Genomic DNA, 20,046 nt, shown 5'->3' on the forward strand with positions numbered 1-20,046 from the left:
TTTAGCAGGATAATGCTCACCCACACATACAGTGGCAAGCGTTTCTCAAAACTTGCATTGCTTCCTCGATGACAATCAAGCATTTATTGTACCAGATAGGATGCCTGGGAATGTTTGGGATGGAGTCAACAAAGATAATTTAATTCTTAACTTAAGTTTCAATTTGTGAAGCTCCTCAGGAAACACTGGCTGAATTAATGTGTTTTATTATCATGTTCTTAGTGAGTTGATTTGTTATTCCCTAAGACTTACCGCTATCATGAAACTCACCGCAGGTTTGTTAATTGATATCAGCATGCTGGCCTTTGCTGTTGATATTGCAGAAGACATAAAAATGCAAATATGCCCTTTAACTAATTATAGACATGTATATAGCATCCTGATCATATCCTAGATGCTCATGATGAGTTTGTGTGGGTGTTTTGAGGAATGCATTCCTGTTGCAATTCATGCACATAATTCTGACCATTAGTACAGATTGACAGGGTAAAACACCTTGGACCCTATCTTACACGCTGTGCAAGGTACGTTGCAATGCTCATTGCTGTCTTACACCTTGCCAAAAATCAATTTTCATGTCTTGTGCCTGCGTTGTTTAAATAGAAACAGTGAATATATCTATACTGATGGGCGTGATGGTCTGAAAATGACGTGTGTTCAGGTAATTTTCTGATGTATTGCGATCTTGGCAATGAAAAACACAGAGGCACCACTGATTGAATACAACCTAGACAGATGCCAAGAGTCAGATGTTCATTGCTATCTTGCTACCAGGCTCTTGAAGGAAATGACAAGTGACACACTAATTCGTTTATTGCACATGCACACCCATGATTGATTAAAACCATTAGCACATTAGCCTTTTGTGCATTTCGAGATGCACAAGGTGTACTTTTCCCAATGATACGATAACAACGAGCCACTGACATGCCCTAAATCAAGACAGATGACACCTATATATCTCTATCATAGAGCCCCTAATATTTTCATTTAATACATAGCGTCTTAACACAGATTAAACAAACCCAAGGTATCCTTAGATATGCTGTTTATGTAAAGTTGTTCATGTTTTATCTGGAACCAGTGCATTGTCTGAACTTGAAAGACACTCTCCATGTGATTTCTTTAAGTGTTCCTAAGTTCATGCACTGATTTCCAGTACAGAATTAGTATAGCTGATTTTTAATGCAGTGGCACCTGAGGTCCTGAAGATCACCAGCATCAGATACTGATCATCAGCCTTGTTCTAAATGAGTTAATATTTGTTTCTGCCTTTTGACATCTGATATGTGGTGGTTTAGAAGCATTTATATTGCTTCAGTTATCATAAAATGTGCCACTAATAAAATAACAACTTCCCAATTTAAATTATGACAAAAAGTGGAAAATAGCAAAATTTGGATACAATATTCGTGCATGCCAGCAGTGTAATGATACCTGCAGAGACTACACTAGTACTGTAAAACAGACACATTCTGTTTCATTCTACATACAGAATAACATCATAAAATATTGAGAAAATCTGACACTCTGTAGGTCACGCCGCACTGAGTGTACTTCTGATTCTGTAGTCTATCGAATGACATTTCCCCCGTTCGGCTCGGGAACCATGCGGACAGAGCTATTTACACTGCAGGAAGCCTGTGACCATAAGAGCATCGGAACATCAGGGGACATCTGGACTGAATTCCATTAGCTATGTATGAATGTGCCAAATGCCAGAGCCCTGGAACTGCAGAGAGGAGCATGTTCTCCAGCAGAGAGGGGTCAAGGGGAGGAGAGGGAGGGTACTGGAGAAGACAGGAGTAGAGGGAACACTGTGTGTAATGGGAATACATGCAATTCAAAACAGATATTGAAGCTGCACAGTCTCTTAGTGGTTAGCATGTTCACCTACCAGCGCTAGGGTCCTGGGTTCAAGTTTCTATTTGGGTGGAGTTTTCACGTACTCCCCCTGTATGCATGGGCTTCTTCTGGGGACTCTGGTTTCATCCAACAGTCCAAAGAAAACATGAAGATCAGGTTAATTTAATATTCTACTGTATATTACTGAAAAAAAAAACACCCTAAAAATTGCTCTGGTGTGTGAAGGTGTGTGTATGCCCAGATATGGATTGGTGGGCAGTTGTTTCTGGTTGAGAGTATGCTGTGCTTGATTGGCTGTTACTTCTCAAGGGTGTGTGTTGAGTGTGTGTAGAATGTAATTGTAAGCATCCTTGAGAGGCAAAAAGGCGATACTTTTTATTTATAAGTGTAATAGAAAGTAAGTACAAATCATTTTATGTCATTTATTTTCAGAGAAAAAGATTGGCTCAAGGTCCAAAAATCCAGGTACAAAGGTTCAAACATAGCGGGATTCAAGCTCAAGGTTCGATTCCCGGCTGGGGCGACCCGGGTCTTTCTGTGTGGAGTTTGCACGTTCTCCCCGTGTCTGCGTGGGTTTCCTCCGGGTTCTCCGGTTTCCCCCCACAGTCCGAAGACGGCACGTTCAGGCTAATTGGAACTTGGTTGGAAATTGCCCCTTAGGTGTGAGTGTGTGAGTGAATGCGTCTGTACTGTTACTGACCTACGAGTCCTCTTCTGAGGACGAGATCATAGAACCTTGTGATTAGACGTTACCTTTCCTGCCACGAAATAGCTGACGAGCTGATGTGGCGTTAAACTCGACTAACCTGACCTGACCTTAACGTCTGTGCATGAGTAAAAAAAACAGAGGGAATAAATCTCAGTGAAAATAAGCAAAATAAGTGTTATAATAAATAATTAAAATTTCAATAACCTCAGCCTGACTCAAGTAAACTTCCCAAAATTTAGAATTTGTTCAGCAGATTTAAGTTCATTTGGTTCTGATTTATCAGAGCTCACAGACGCCTTGTGCTGATCAGCATCACCCTAGTGCCATGTACCCACCCAGAGAAAGCAAGGCTAATAGTGCTCTCTCTCAGGGTTTCAGCAGCTGATGGCAAGCTGCATGACCAGGATTCGAACCAGCAATCTCCCAATTATAGTGGCAGTGCTTTAGACCAATTGACCACTCGGCGGTGAAACTAGACCTTGAAAACTAAATTTCTAAACTAAAGTCTAAACTAAAGTCTCCTTAAATTTTGGAATTCTTGAAAAGACTGTGGATTGTGTGAACAGCCTGAAATAAATATCATATTTAGTCAGAAAATCAGATTCTGGGCTGTTTTATCTGCTGAAGCCTTAGAAAACATTGTGTGGAGTTTCCTTTTAAGGCAGAATTCATTCGTCTTTTTGTGTGTCAAAAATGTTTTTTTTTTTCTTATGAATGGTACACACACTCATATATAACATGAGTAAATGTGCTGTTCTTATCTCCCAGGCTTCCCCACTCTTCAGCAGAGCTGTATGGTAAACAGCCCTGGCTGCTCTGCCACAGAGCTGCAGTCAGATAAGCAGGGTCAGGTTCAACCGTTACATCGTGAGCCGGACGACGGGCCATTCTTTACCCTGACACACTCGGATACGGTACGGGGGGAGTCTGGGGGTCCGATTCCAGCTCATTAGTGAGAGAGAATACAGAGAGAGCAGTGGATAACACTACTGAACGTGAACAGCAGGTCAGAATAAAACAGATGAAGAAAAAGGTGCATGTGGGCATTTGGCATTATTCCAACATGATTTTGAGGTTTATATACAGCTCTAGAAAAAAATACATAAGAGACCTCTTAAAAATTATGAGTTTCTTTGATTTTACCAATTTAAAAACCTCTGGAATATAATCAAGAGGAAGAGAATGTAGATGATCATAAGCCATCTAAACAAACTGAACTGCCTACATTTTTGCACCAGGAGTAAAGCAGCATAAAGTTATCCAAAAGCAGTGTGTAAGACTGGTGGAGGAGAACATGATGCCAATATGCATGAAAACTGTGATTAAAAACCAGGGTCAAACTTTATGAATATGATCTTCTTTTCTTTGATTTATTTGAGGTCTGAAATTCAACAATTTCTCATTTTCTGCAGATAAAGGCTCTAAAATGACAATATTTTTACTTGAAATTTGGGAAAAAAAATGTTGTCTGTAGTTTATAGAATAAAACAACACTGTTCATTTTACTCAAACATAAACCTATAAAAAGCAAAATCAGACAAACTGATCCAGAAAGTGAAGTGATCTCTTAATTTTTTTTACAGAGCTGTATTTATTCTGTATATATTGGAATTTCTCATTTGTATTAGTATTATTAGCATTATACTGTCATTATAGTTGTTACACTGCCATGTCAAAGTCATGGGAGAGCAGTATGTAAATTGACGATTGGCAGTTGGCGAGTGTTATTTTAGAGGATTGGTTGGGAACACCACACAACACTATAAGCTGTGAGGTGCTATCTTGCGAGTGGGCAAGGCCACATAAATTCTGTTCTGATAGAGTCATGTTTTTTATCTACACTATTAAGAAAAACATTTGGAATTATTTAGTCAACTAAAAAGAATACGTTTTATGTTTTACATTCTTCAAAGAACTTTGAAAGCATCCCCGAGTGCAGTCACATTCAAAGCTATCATAAACGTTACGGTGGCACTATGATTGCCCTCAGCCGCTGGAGCCCTGAGAGAGCACAATACGCCTTGCTCTCTATTGGTGTGCACAGTACAGTAGATGGCGCTCTTTCCCCTCATCACTCCTAGGGTGATGTCGATCAGCACAAGGCTGTGTCTGTGAGCTGATGTATCGGAACCGAGTTGCTGCACTTTTCTCCGAGTGCGCTGTGATGCTACTCAGTAATGTTCAAAAAGAGGCGGAGTCTGACTTCACATGTATTGGAGGAGACATGTGCTAGTCTTCAACCTCCTGGTGTTGGGGGGGGTGGGCATCACTAGTGATAGAATGTGTCCTAATGAGTGGGTTGGGTATTTGGCCTTGTAAAGTGGGGAGAAAAGGGGAAAAAAGCTAAATAAAGTATTGATGTATTTGATGGAACTGGCACTCATCAGGACCACCGCAGAAAAGGAAACAGCACCCCAGATAAGAGCCCACCATACATGTTTCCTTACCTGTTCCTTTACAGATTGGATGACTTTACTAGTATTCATTTACAATGTAGGAAAAATAGAATGCGAAATTCCCACAGCTGTATACTTGTAAGTATACAGTTATAAGTTGTTAGGTGTTATCTTGTAAGTGCTGTAAACAATTTGCGCCCTGTCGCAACAGGAACAGGACTTTGTTTAAAGGGTAAATGTCACATTGTTTATATACACTGTCCTAAAAATACAGCCTTTCCCCCAGATTCCCTCGACTTTCTTCCAGGCCTGATTGAAAGCGATGAAGGTTAATGACATGGCACGCCGGCCTGATCTCTCAGCAGCCGGTCTCTGGCGGGGGCTCTCTTTGTCTCCCTCCTGGGCTGGCGGGCTCCAGAGGAGCGCGGTGACATTGATGAACCATCTGTTCGGCGAGTGTCGCGCCCCGTCGCAGCCGGCGATGAGCGGCGGGGCGAGCAGCTTTGTGACACCCCTGAGTTTCCGTACTGCCGGCTCAGCTACTTTATGACCCGAAATATCTCTGACTAAAGAGCGGCGAGTCATCTCGCCGGCCCTGGTGACTCCTACAGGACCTGAAAGAGAGCGTGTGATCAGGAGAGGGGTGTAGTAATGGTCAGGTCAGGTTAGATTAGAAGAGCGATGAGGATGCGGTGAGCAGGATCTGAGAGGTATCATCAAGAGGGTGTAGGTGGTACAATAATGATGGGGAGTTGAGTTTATGATGGTGGATTGAATACTCTGGAGTTGGGTTGTCACTGTCAATCATTTTGTGCTTACTTAACTACCTTTCAGACCTAAATTATGTTTTAGTTTTATATTAAAATGCTTTTTTTCCTGTCTGTAATCTACTAAAACATTTTCTAATATTCGAATCTATGAAATCTATGAAAAAAAAATTCAGTTAATTAAAATCTAAAATGTTTCTTCTAAATCATATAAAATTAGTAAAATGTAGTCTGTTACTGTGGTGTGTTGGCTTTGATGCAGTAGGCATGGCTAAGCTACTGTTTCATTGGCTTGAAAACTTTTTATTGGATAGTTTTCTGGAACTGATCATGTTTTGGTCAAAATTTTATCAAGCGGCTATTTTTTATTAGAATTATTAGAATTTATAGACTTCTATAGAAATATATTTACACCAAAGGTATCTTTTCAAAAATGGTTAGACAAGAGTGTTTATGAGTTAAAAGCATAAGAATATTGATGATAGTTCATTACATGGCTTATTAATTATTACTTTGATAAAATAAATGAAGAAACAGCATCAGGTGGAGTTATTTATCTTGATAATCAATAATCACACCTCTAGGATACATGTAGATACTAAAAAAAGAAAACTATATACAAAAATGTAAACTTTTTAGTCTAAATAAATAAAAAAATGTTTAGTGTAAAATAACTAGTTAGTAAAATAAAAACTATATAAAGTAGTGCGCACACCATACCTAGCTTTAGTTTGAGTAAAGCAGGTAGTTTCACACTTTTTTTTCTATGGACACTTTTGAATCTTTATTTACTGATATTATTTGGTTTGAAACATCATATAAATATGTTTGAAGCACTAAAGGTAAATAATATTGGTTGGGGAAGGAGATTTTTCACTTTTTTAGGTGTTTTTCTCAATGGGTTTCTTGTAGATTTAGCTTTACCTCACTGGGATGTGATCACAGTTTTTAGAAAGAGTAAGTTCTGCCCTTTCTAATCATATATGGATTATGTTTATGTGTGAAGGGATTCCTGAGTAATTAAGCTGAGAACACAAGGTGCGATTTTGGACGGAATATCCGTCCGTAGGGTTCTAAGGGTTAATAAATAAAATGACCATTTAAAAAGTGCTTTTTATATATACTCAGGTTGTCTTTGTCTGATATTCAAAACTTCACAGCTCATGCTCTCAAACGCATTAAGTGCTAAAAAATGTAACTAATTAACTCTTGACGAGTTCAGCACAGCTGTTAACTGAAACAAAAAAAAATATATTTAAATATATTTTTCTTCACAGCTTCAATGATTGCATCTACAATGCAGAACGTTTTAAAATGATGAAAAATAAAACAGTTAATTTACGGTGTGTCCAAATATTTGACTTGTACTTTATGTTCTGGAAAAAAAAAAAAAAAATCTTTACACAGGGCTAGATTTGTTTCAATATACATATTTTTTCTTTTGATTTCTCTTGATTTCTATGATTTAAGAAGTGTTTTTTTATATTTACTCAGGTTATCTTTGTCTGATATTGAAGTCTACCTCTTTAAAATGTTACAACTGATGCACTCAAACACATTAAGTGGCAAGAAATGCAAGTAATTAACTCTTGACGAGTTCAGCACAGCTGTTAACTGAAACAATCAAAAATATATTTTGCTTTACAGCTTCAATGATTGTAGTATTCATCTACAATGCAGAACATTTAAAAATAATGACAAATAAACAGTTAATTTAGGGGGCAAACACTTTTTTACACAGGACTACATTGGTTTAAATATATATATTTTTATAACTATATATATATATATATATATATATATATATATATATGTATGTATGTTTTTTATATTTACTCAGGTTATCTTTGTCTGATATTAAAGTTTGTTTGATAATCGGAAAAATGTAAGTATTACAAAATGCAATGTATTTTTTGGGCAAATACTTTTTTTTCCGCTACTGTAAGTGTGTATATGTTTGTATATATGTGTATACATGTGTGTGCACACACTGTGCATGTATGAAGAGGCGTGCCTGTTTTTAGACCTGCTAGCGTGGGCGTGCTGCCTTTTTGCTGGTGCTTAAGCCGGCCGTGTGCAGCCGTGTGGAGCAGGCCTACACACTTATCTGAACTTACAGATATATGAACCATCTGGCTGCGATGGAGCCGAGTGGGAGTCGAGTTTTTCTTGCCTTATTTTTGAATGTATTTTTAAATCAAAGGAATCTGAGTGGTGCACAGCTTCATCCTCCACACATGAACCTGCCGATAGCACCCTGGGGCTGCTAAGTGCTAACCGCTAAGCGCTAACTGCTAACCTCTGCGTGGTTGACTCATTTTTACTCTTTTTCTCAGTGTGAAATGTCTGTTTTTGGGTCTGACATGCATGAGCTTCTTCTGAGCTTAAAGCAGAATTCAGATGTATTGAGTGGAGAGCAGGGTGAGGAGGTCGGGTGAGGGGGCGGGGCTAATATTAACAGCAGGTTAACTACAGTGAACAGGTACAGTAAAAGACTGGTGTACAGCCATTTCAACCAATCAATTAATTAATCAACATTTATTTTAACTCAGAAGTATATTGAGGACAACCAGAATTTCCCCTCTATCTATCTATCTATCTATCTATCTATCTATCTATCTATCTATCTATCTATCTATCTATCTATCTATCTATCTATCTATCTATCTATCTATCTGTCTGTCTGTCTGTCTGTCTGTCTGTCTGTCACGAATGACCCAGGCAGGGTGACGAGGAAAGCGGACACAAGTGCAGGTAAGGGCTAAATAAATAAATAATTTATTACACAAATAACAAAGAAACAAGGAATAAGTAACACGAAACAAAGATACACAAATAACCATTAACCAAAACAAATCAGAGAACATAAACTAAACCAACTAGAGAAAAAGACAATAAATAAACAGGGAATATATACAAGGGAATAAACTAGAAATAAACAAGGAAAACAACTATAAACAAGAAAACAAGAAATAAACGAGAAACAAAGGACTAAGGCTATAGAATACAAGGAAACACTGAGAGAAGCTATGGAACACTGAGAGAGACAAAACAACAGGGGAAGGTGCAAAGACCGACGAAGGACAAGAGACAAAGGAAGGCTTTATAGCACACAAGGGAAGTGGAAACACCTGGGGCTAGGGGGCGGAGCTACAAATTGACACAGGTGGAAAAGTACTGAAACAGAACACAGGGGCACAGGTCACGTGGGACACACAGAGAGACATGAGACAGGGCTAAGACGTGACACTATCTATCTATCTATCTATCTATCTATCTATCTATCTATCTATCTATCTATCTATCTATTTATCTCTCTATCTATCTATCTATCTATCTATCTATCTATCTATCTATCTATCTATCTATCTATCTATCTATCTATCTATCTATCTATCTATTTTCAGTGTAGCCAAGTATTTACAAATACAGTGATTGACATGACAATGAAAATAATAACTGTAAATAAAAGATAAAAATAGATGAGAAATAAAATTAGAATAAAAATAATTATAATAAAACTTGGTTGATAAAAAATTAAGATCAAGAAATTAAGATCAAAAGAAGATAAGATTAATACAAACAAAAAAAAACAGTAAAATTAAGTTAAAACTAGCTTTTACATAATACAATAAAAATGACAAATAAATAAATTAACTAAAAACTAGCAAAAAAAAAAATAAATAAAATAATAATAATAATAATAATAATAATAATAATAATAATAATAATAATAATAATGAATCAAAATAAGTTAAAAAGCAATCATACAAAACTATTTAAAAAATAAAAAAACAAAATAAGGAAAGAAACGCAAAGGAAATAAATAACTAGGATAAGAACTAAAATAAAATATAAAAGTTAAGAATAAATAAGATTAAGTAAAACAGGCACAGACTGTCTGAAGGTGGTTCGATATGAAAAGTTTTAATTGATTCAGTGACAACAGTGAGCTGAATTTTAGACTTTCCTGTAGTGAGTTCCAGCTCACTGGTGCTGCACTGTAGCTAAAAGCAGAGTTTTCCAGTTTCCAGTACGGAGGTTGATAAGGACAATTAAAGTGGGTTTGATTTCTATTATATCAGCATGTGATATAGGAATAGAGTACCAAATCCAAAATAAGTAAAAAAATGACCAAGTGTTGATTCCCTTGTTTTCTAAACTAGTCTCTGAAACACTCAAACTCACACAGAGTTGCATTATTTTACATTTTGTAGGTTGGTAGGCCCTCTGAGTACCCATGTGGCACTATCATTTACCAAGAATCAACACACTATCCCAACCCTACTGAATTCTCTTCTTCTTCTTTTTTAATAATAATAATAATTGCAAATGTGCGAGCCTCCCAATGTCTAGCCATATGCCAGCAATGTAATAAAGGCTAAATTGCATTGGAAAGTGCAATATCTAGAGATGGTGACATTAATTTAAATGACGTTAAAATGAGCAGTTTCAATAGGTGACCACCAATTGAGACCCAACAAAATTAGTAGGAAAAATGCTCAACCAGTAATATCATCACAAATAAACACTAATTATTTAAAATAATCACAAAAATGACTATTCTATATTAGCTTAGACGGCTAATGCAAATACATATTGCCAGTATATTCACTCAGTTGGCCAGTTAGGGTAATTCTCTGAACTAATGAATGGTGCAACCTCTAACAAGAACCGTTGAACCAATGGCTTTAAGATAACGGCAATTAAAGTGGGTTTGTTTGAGGGTGGACCAAAAAATTTCAAAAATGTAAAGTATCTTTCCTTTTCAGGTGAGGAAACTGTGCCAGACTGGAAAATTGGCCCGAGCAGATTACTTCGTCAGTGATACGGCCGTGCTAAACATTTCTATTAATCCCAATTTGCCCTCTCTTGTCAAGGCAGGCAAATGTGCCATTTATCTCCATTACATAGACGGACATTCCCACAACAGGAGGAGGCCCATTCCGAAAGAATTGAGTCTTTACGTGAAATCAAGGCTCGGGGCTCATTCTTCAACCGCAGCTGTTTACATGTTAGTAGCAATATAATGGATTACTGTGGCCTATAGTTAAAGGTACCACAGTGAGCAGAGTCATGGACTATTACTTTACTATTTTTCGTATTTTATATTTTAATTTGAACTTTTTTTTTATTTTTATTTCAACTAAAGTAAACTAAAGACTAAAGACTCTGGTCACTTAATGAACACACCCTCCGAGATGCCCTACTATAAGCATTGTCCTGCTGAAATATAGTGCACTATATTCACTATTGAGAAATGGAAGGTCCATTGGTTGCAGGACCTTATTAGTTTTTTGCTTTTTTCGGTCACATGACATCAGTAGATGTTCAGTAGCTCCTCCATTTCCGCTCACTGTTGTATTTTTAACGTGGATCTCCATGGTGACTCGCGCCCAAAGTGTTTAAGTGCAATTACGGTGCACGGCAGTGGACAAATAGCTATTTTATTTAAATTACCTGAGGACCACGAAAAGTGTTCAGCGAAAAACAGATAATTCAGCCTGTATTTTTTATTTTTTTGAGGACATCTGAGAAAAACACATTTATTGTTATTCCAGATGGGAATAAAATAACAGAGGACCCCATATAAAAGGGAAAATTACCCCAGAACCCCCCTGAGAAACTAATGTCATCCAGATAGGGCTAAGGTTTTTGTCATAAACACCAAAGGTAAGATAAAAGTCTGAACTCATCACTGAAGATGACCCACTGTCATTCTGAATCACTCCGTGACACTCTGAGTTTATATTATAAATCATATTTTGGCGTGTGTGATCAGTGGCTTAAAAACATGGTTGTCATGATTTGAGGATTGTAGCTTAGGCCGCCAGCCAATAGGATTGAGAGATTTCGCTCGACGAAAACATAACGTAGGAAATGGGACAATTAATGAGCTTGCTTAGTGAGATTAACGAGGATAAATGGGATAAATCAGGGCTTCAAGACATCGTTCTTTCATTTCACAATAACGCTTACATTCCTTCCCTCTTTCATTTCTTTCATTTTCTTGCACTGTCTTTCTCAACACACACTCAAACACACACACACACTCTCACACACACACACTCACACACACACAGCTTAGTCATGGGTTCTGGCCAAACACTGAGGAGATCCATGTTGGCTGGCAGCGATTTTCCCCACAGCTCTAAATCCTGATGAGTGAGTAGCTGGACATGGTGAAGCTCTCTCAAATCCACAGCACCCAGGAGCTCCGCCAGACCATCCGTCACCCAACACCATCCGTCACCCTACACCACCCGTAACCCAACACCACCCGTCACCCCACACCATCCACCAGACCATCTACCACCCAACACCACCCGTCACCCAACACCATCCGTCCCCCAACACCACCCGTCACCCAACACCACCCGTCACCCCACACCATCCACCAGACCATCCGTCACCCCACACCATCCGCCAGACCATCCGTCTCCCAACACCACCCGTCACCCAACACCACCCGTCATCCCACACCATCCACCAGACCATCTACCACCCAACACCACCCGTCACGCCACACCATACACCAGCATATTCGTCACCCCACACCATCCACCAGACCATCCGTCACCCTACACCATCCATCAGACCATCCGTCACCCCACACCATCCGCCAGACCATCCGTCTCCCAACACCACCCGTCACCCAACACCACCCGTCATCCCACACCATCCACCAGACCATCTACCACCAACAGCTACACACAGTGCTGCAAGTCAAACGCGGAGGCGTTCACGTGCGCCCAGAGCTACGTGATTACATTTTTCATTTTATTATAGTTTGATTCAGTAAGTTTTAATTTGTTTTTAGGGTGGGCTTGCTAGTTTTTATTATTATTTTATCATTTTCTTGCACTGTCTTTCTCAACACACACTCAAACACACACACACTCTCACACACACACACTCACACACACACAGCTTAGTCATGGGTTCTGGCCAAACACTGAGGAGATCCATGTTGGCTGGCAGCGATTTTCCCCACAGCTCTAAATCCTGATGAGTGAGTAGCTGGACATGGTGAAGCTCTCTCAAATCCACAGCATCCAGGAGCTCCGCCAGACCATCCGTCACCCAACACCATCCGTCACCCTACACCACCCGTAACCCAACACCACCCGTCACCCCACACCATCCACCAGACCATCTACCACCCAACACCACCCGTCACCCAACACCATCCGTCCCCCAACACCACCCGTCACCCAACACCACCCGTCACCCCACACCATCCACCAGACCATCCGTCACCCCACACCATCCGCCAGACCATCCGTCTCCCAACACCACCCGTCACACAACACCACCCGTCATCCCACACCATCCACCAGACCATCTACCACCCAACACCACCCGTCACGCCACACCATACACCAGCCTATTCGTCACCCCACACCATCCACCAGACCATCCGTCACCCTACACCATCCATCAGACCATCCGTCACCCCACACCATCCGCCAGACCATCCGTCTCCCAACACCACCCGTCACCCAACACCACCCGTCATCCCACACCATCCACCAGACCATCTACCACCAACAGCTACACACAGTGCTGCAAGTCAAACGCGGAGGCGTTCACGTGTGCCCAGAGCTACGTGATTACATTTTTCATTTTATTATAGTTTGATTCAGTAAGTTTTAATTTGTTTTTAGGGTGGGCTTGCTAGTTTTTATTAGTTTTCACACATCTCGTCAGAGAGATCAATCTAATAAATGTGAGAGAGAAAGAGAGAGAGAGAAAGAGAGAGAGAGAGAGATATTTGCTTGTTCTGGTGTATGAGCTACTCACAGGTAAATGTTCTCACATACTGAATCTCCTGTTTCTCTTTCATCTGCCTGGCGCTCATATTGTAATCCCATACATAGTTCTGCAGTTTCTCAGTGTTTTCTGTCGTATTTTGCGGCTACACCGCCCGCTGTACAACTCCGCTGTACAACAGCTCTTATAAATAAATTAAACACGAAAATTCAGTAATTTTAGTTCGTTTTAGTTAGTTTTATAAACACAAAATACAGTTCGAGAAAGTTATGTTTTTTCCTTTTAATTACCGTTTTTATTAGTTTCAGTTAACACAAATGTTTTTTCACTTTCAGTTTTCGCTATTTCGTTCGCTTTAGTGAACAATGATAATTGGTTATTTAGCAACATTGTGATTATCACACCAGAGCTTTATATAAAATAAAAATAGGAGCCCGATTTTGGGATGGTCTTTGGGTCAGGTCGGGTTCGGGCAGAGAATCTAAGCTCTAAAATAGAAAGCAGCAGCACCACAAAAACCGGAGCAGCTAAAAAGAGCTTAAAGTCCTTAAATCGGAACTTGGCCTGTCCAGGGCAATCACTGAATTGATTAGAGCAGCAAATCGTCACAATTGTGCCTCACTTCACCACGCCAAACCACAGGCACAACGGCCAGAAGCTCAAGTTCACCAGAAAGAAGAGGGGTTAACCAGGGCAAACCAAAGTTACAACAAAAAAAAAGTTCATAGAGGCTAAAGTAACGTGCAGTAACGGGGTGTCGGAAATGGTAACGGCGTTATAGTTACAGTCAGAGTAATTAGTTAGATTACTCGTTACTGAAAAAAAGTAACGGCGTTAGTAACGTTACTCCCAACACTGTCTATCACCCAACACGATCCATCACCCCACACCATCCACCAACACATCCGTCACGCCAAACCATCCACCAGTACGTGCGTCACTCCACACCATCCACCAGTTTATCCAACACCCCACACCATCCACCAACTCATCTATCACCCAACACGATCCATCACTCCATACCATCCGTCATCCCACACCATCCATCAATACATCCATTACCCCACACCATCCACCAACCCATCTGTCACCCCATTCTGCATTTGTCCCTGTAGAGCTTTAATATAGTCTTTAATATTAAATTTACAATGTAAACAATCATAAAAAGAAAGAAAACACATAGAATCAGAAGAGGTGTGTCCAAAATTTTACTAGTATTGTTGGTTTTAAGTACATGCTGTTGTTTTCCCATGTGATCATATACATCATAATGTGAAAACTCTAACAATGACACGTGCAGTATGTGTGAGTTTTGTTTGTTTGTTTGTTTTTTACTGTAATATTAGTTTATTGGTGTAATTTCGGTTCAGCGAGAGGATTTAGGAATGCGGAACCACGACCCCAGAATTTCCTCAGCAAACTGCTGATGTACAGAATTTGTAAACACGAATAAACAAAATGTCCACAATGCAATTGTTTTCCCTACTGTTTCATATTTTTGTCATCAAAGCAGATTAGCAGATTGCTGGAAATTAGCATTTTGTTTTTGTTTGCGTCCCCCTCGGGTTCAACCGAGCGAGAGAGAGTTTCCTACAAATTCCTATAATGACAGTTCAACAGCGGAAGCCTTTGATTATTAACGATGCCCAACGTCTTCCAGTCTCAGTGCAGCTATACAGTTGTAGGCCTATCGAGAAGTACACTTCTCTACAAAGAAAATAATGGTTGCAAAAATTGTTGAACCCAGAAGGAAGTTTTGGATTGTAGGAAGATAGGAAGGAAGAAAGTTACCAGGAACAATCATAGACTGTATATAGCTGGACAGAGCATCGTCTCTCAAAAGTGAAGCCACCACAGGTCGGGCGCCCCCTGCTGTTCGGTTGCAGAAAGCTGTGCTACCCCACCCATCCCCATAGGTTTCAATGGCAAAACAGACAACTTTCAATCACGTTTTCTTCTAATATACTGTAATTCTACCTCCATTATTTAAATGCAGCAGCTAGTGTAACCTCTGCTTATATTGTTAATTTTTTATATCCCCACAGAATTCATTTTTAAAACGTTATTCAGCTCTATTCAAAAATGTGTGGTTATTGTAAAGGGCTGGGAGTTGGACCAATGACTGTATGGGTGGGACCATAGACTGTGTTAGCTCTGTGGAAACAGCCCTCAGGGGTGGGGTTATTTAAATGAGTAGTCTGTCTCTCCACAGTCTTTCTCCCTCCTCTGGTCTCTACTGCGCTCTACAGACTGGGGTTTCAGGATCGCCAACATGGAGGAAGATTTTGGCTTCATTTTCATTGAATGAATGGGAACGGCGACACGGCGTCCATCTTTTGTACAGTCTCTGGGAACAATCAATGCTTAAAAGTAGTGTGTAATGCTAGTGTTGTAACACCCTCTGCAGGTAGAGGTTCCTAATGGAGTCTTGTCATAATCCACCAATTCCAGCAGCATCACACTTTTTTTTTAATGAAGGAAAGGTCTGGTGATGCAACTTAACATTACAAAGTATCTACATCTACAGTAGCTCTTGAGATGGCAGCCGCAGTATCTGGACGAGCATTGTCTCGTTGAAATAGAGAACCTGTTGGAGTATGCATTCCGAAAATGTAAGTCTATTGGTTGCAGGACCTCATTAACGTAACAATGGACTATCGTATCAAAAGTCCATTTGACCAAACGTCAAAGATTTGGCATCATATAAAAAATGGTGGACACCAGACTTTTCTTCTGGACATGGTAGACATGATATCAAACCATATATCTTGGTGCTGATCACTCCAGGTTTCTTTTTTCTGTAGACTGATTCCTTCTCTATGAGGAACTATTCTCTCCAATATCATTAAAATGCTAATATAGAGATGCTGACAGATACCATATTTAGATTCGGATCTCGCTGGTGTCAAGAGGTGTCGTGTGAAGTGCGAGAGAATTATGAGAGGTTAGAGTCTCGCTCGCTCCTGGAAACTCCGGGAAAAACACAGAAGAGCCGATGCCAACGGATCCAGAGCGCCATCAATTATGTATAAGCGCTCAAATGCTTGCAATGCCAACAGGAATCTCTTTGATGTGTCTTAAAGTGTTTACTAGATATCATTTGATATCGCTTCTAGAAGTTACACCGTAGAATTACCCACTGGAGGAGCTCCTTCCTATTACGAACCCAGCAGCCAACACACACTGTCTGCCTTCTCTCTCTCTTTTTTTTCTTCTCTCTCTCTCTCTCTTTCTTACAAAATTCAATCAGGAATTGTTGTAGTTCAACAACAGCTGAGAGAACCACATGTTCAAGGGATTACTTTGGCAAACCTTTTTCTCAAAAAAAAAAGAAAAAGCTCTACAATACAGAGTTACAGTAAATTCACTAATACCACTTACAAAACGTTCATGTGCAGAACAGAAGCCTTATGTTCACCACGTCCAGAATCGACATGAACTTCTCTACTGGGCTTGGAGGAATCTGGGATGGACCATCAGCCAGTAGACGCTCAAGTTGTGATCAGACAAATCACTATTCCAGGGGCCCTATTTTAGTGATCTGTAGTATATCAGTTAATTCAAAATAAAAGCAGCTCATTTAAGGGAACAGTAATGTTATTTTATTCTTTATTGCGTTTATTGTTGAGTTAAAAGTCAGGTTTGTGCTCTGCAGCGCATGCCGCACCTGAAGGAATGGACTCTGATGATTGACTGTTGTCAGGGTTTAAATCCGTCAGTGGCGCACCTGTGTTTTCCACTGCCAAGATAGAAACACGCCAGAAATTTACCTGAACACATCTCACTTCCAGACCACCACGCATTATATCATCAGTGTAGATTCATTCCTAAACTCTGATGCTATTTTAACGGCGCAGGTGGAAGGCGTGAAAATAGAATGATTACAGGGTGTAAGATAGCAATGAGCACGTCAACATTCCTTGTGCAGGGTGTTCGAAAAGGGCCCAGATTTCCTTTTTTTAGGAAAAAATAGATGCCATAGATGAAGTGCCAGCAGCAAGACTTCTAAAAGTTAGGGTCTGTAATGGTATGTGGGGAATGTCAGTACAACCGTAGACCCACCCGCACACCACAAAACAACCACTCTGTGATGTCTAGCTGAGTGAAATGGGCTAATTAGCCCAGCTTTGCACATTTAAAGGCCACCTTAGGGTGTAGGCAATTAGGACTAATTCCCTAACTTGATGGGTGTAGTGGTCTAAAATTGAGGTGTTGAGGTGTTCATTGCTATCTTTGCAGTGAATTGCCAACACAAGTGCATTCCTAACGCACACACGTATACAACCCCACGTTACAGGAAAAACACACAGCAGTGCACAAACCCAACTTTTTTGCTCAACAATAAACAGTCTTTTAAGTTTTAAGTCAGCTTCCTCTGCTGAGAAACATTGGACATGTTCAGAAAGCTGCACCGTTAAAATAGCAATACGCCAAAGTAAGAGCGCACCTAGCTCTTAAAGGGAATGTGAGGGAATTAACACCCTGATTGGTTAATTTTTAACATTACAGCCAAAACCTAATCACACCCATGATTAATTAAGAGGATTAGCACATGCCTTTTGAGTGTTTAAAGCGTCATAAGGTGTACTTTTCCCGTCGTTACAATAGCAAAGACACACTGACACACCCTAAATCAAGCTGTACAGTGCACTGTTGATGGCTCGTCTAAAAGATAAGTCGTATTTTTCTCGCTTTACTGTATCTGTTTCTGTCTCTCTCTCTTTCCCTTTCTCTCTCTCTCTCTCTCTCTCTCTCCCCTTATTTACTCTCCCACACGTTACGTGTCGCGGGCCGTTAACTAAGCCACATGTTTGACATGCTTCGAGTGCCTGAATTGGTATTTAACCATATGCCTTAGAGGTAATCAAAAATGTCATAAGAAACCCCTTTAGCCTGGATATCATGGGGGTCTGTTTTGAAGGGGCTGTCTACACTGATTAGCATTAGCGCAGAATGGCCAGTGAATAATTGTCATAACAACTGCCATAATCAAATTAATTTCCGCAATACACACAGGAAGCCGCGATCAAACACATGAAATCAGTCACGGCTGAGAAGCCAATTCACAGTCTGAATAATTCGCGTATTTACCAGCAATCTGTGTGTTCTGTACGGAGTCAAAGCTTTGTTTTTTCTTTCTTTCTTTTCAGTCGACCCTCATGATTTTATTTATAATTAGTGGCCTTCTATGTAAGGAATACACTCAGTTCTATCCATTCTTAAAAAGCATCTATTTACAGGGGTTGGACAATGAAACTGAAACACCTGTCTCATTTTAGTGTGGGAGGTTTCATGGCTAAATTGGAGCAGCCTGGTGGCCAATCTTCATTAATTGCCCATTATTGCACCAGTAAGAGCAGAGTGTGAAGGTTCAATTAGCAGGGTAAGAGCGCAGTTCTGCTCTAAATACTGCAATGCACACAACATTATGGGTGACATACCAGAGTTCAAAAGAGGACAAATTGTTGGTGCACGTCTTGCTGGCACATCTGTGACCAAGACAGCAAGTCTTTGTGATGTATCAAGAGCCACGGTATCCAGGGTAATGTCAACATACCACCAAGAAGAACCAACCACATCCAACAGGATTAACTGTGGACGCTGTAAGAGGAAGCTGTCTGAAAGGGATGTTCGGGTGCTAACCCGGATTGTATCCAAAAAACATAAAACCACAGCTGACCAAATCACGACAGAATTCAATGTGCACCTCAACTCTATCTATCTAATTTATAGATCTAAACTCAATGAAGGCAGTCTGAGACATGCTTGAGCTTGGAAACAGGGCGAATTTGTTCTGTAAGCATTTGAAAAAAACCCACAGTTATTTTTTTCCCCAGTTTATGCTCAACAGCCTATGCTAATTGCTAAATGGTACAAATGGAAAGCGCACTCTGGGCCAGACCACAGTAAAAAGACTCCAATAAAATATTGGGCTTTATTGATTATCCTTGTGGAAAGGTGTGAAAATATGGTCTAATTTTTTGTGATTAAATAGGAATCTTAATCTTAATCTTCAGCATTTTAGCTGTAGGCAAGAGGTTTAAGTGTTTATCTTACATACTTGTTGTTTTGCTGTTTTATTTTTCCAGTTAGATTCTCCAATGCCCAATTACGGCAGGATAACATAAATTCTTAAAAAGAAAGTTTTGCCAGTTGCTGAATAAGTGTGTTCTCTGAATCCCCAAAGACAATATATATATATATATATATATATATATATTCTATAGCACTCAAAAGTGTGGATGCATCTTCTCCTTAAGTGTTTTTTTTTAGTTGGTAACTCTAATGAACTTATCCTGTGCAACAGAGGGAATTCTTGCTCTTCCTTTCCTGGGGAGGTCCTGATGAGTGCCAGTTTCATCATTATAACATTTTTGATGGTCTTTGCAGTAACTGCACTTGAGGATACTTTCAAAGTTCTTGAAATTCTTCTTTCTGGATTGGCTGACCTTCATTTTTTCATTTATTTAGTTACTTAGTTAAGTAGTTTTTGCCATAATATAAATGAGAACTTTACTAAAATAGAGCTATTCAC

General features: G+C 39.7%; 1 protein-coding gene across 1 annotated transcript in view; it reads left to right on the top strand.

Moving 5' to 3' along the window:
* The first annotated feature begins 259 nt into the window (after positions 1 to 259).
* LOC111196677 (uncharacterized) overlaps positions 260 to 20,046 on the top strand; it is a 29,575-nt gene continuing 9,788 nt past the window's right edge. Inside the window, exons 1-4 of the mRNA XM_049470383.1 lie at positions 260 to 275; positions 3,344 to 3,489; positions 11,944 to 12,459; positions 12,791 to 13,306. Of these exons, the coding sequence (XP_049326340.1) occupies positions 260 to 275; positions 3,344 to 3,489; positions 11,944 to 12,459; positions 12,791 to 13,306 (1,194 nt within the window). The remainder of the gene's footprint in view (positions 276 to 3,343; positions 3,490 to 11,943; positions 12,460 to 12,790; positions 13,307 to 20,046) is intronic.

The sequence above is a fragment of the Astyanax mexicanus genome, chromosome 22 (assembly GCF_023375975.1).
Source record: "Astyanax mexicanus isolate ESR-SI-001 chromosome 22, AstMex3_surface, whole genome shotgun sequence".
NCBI classification, from domain to species: Eukaryota; Metazoa; Chordata; class Actinopteri; order Characiformes; family Acestrorhamphidae; genus Astyanax; species Astyanax mexicanus.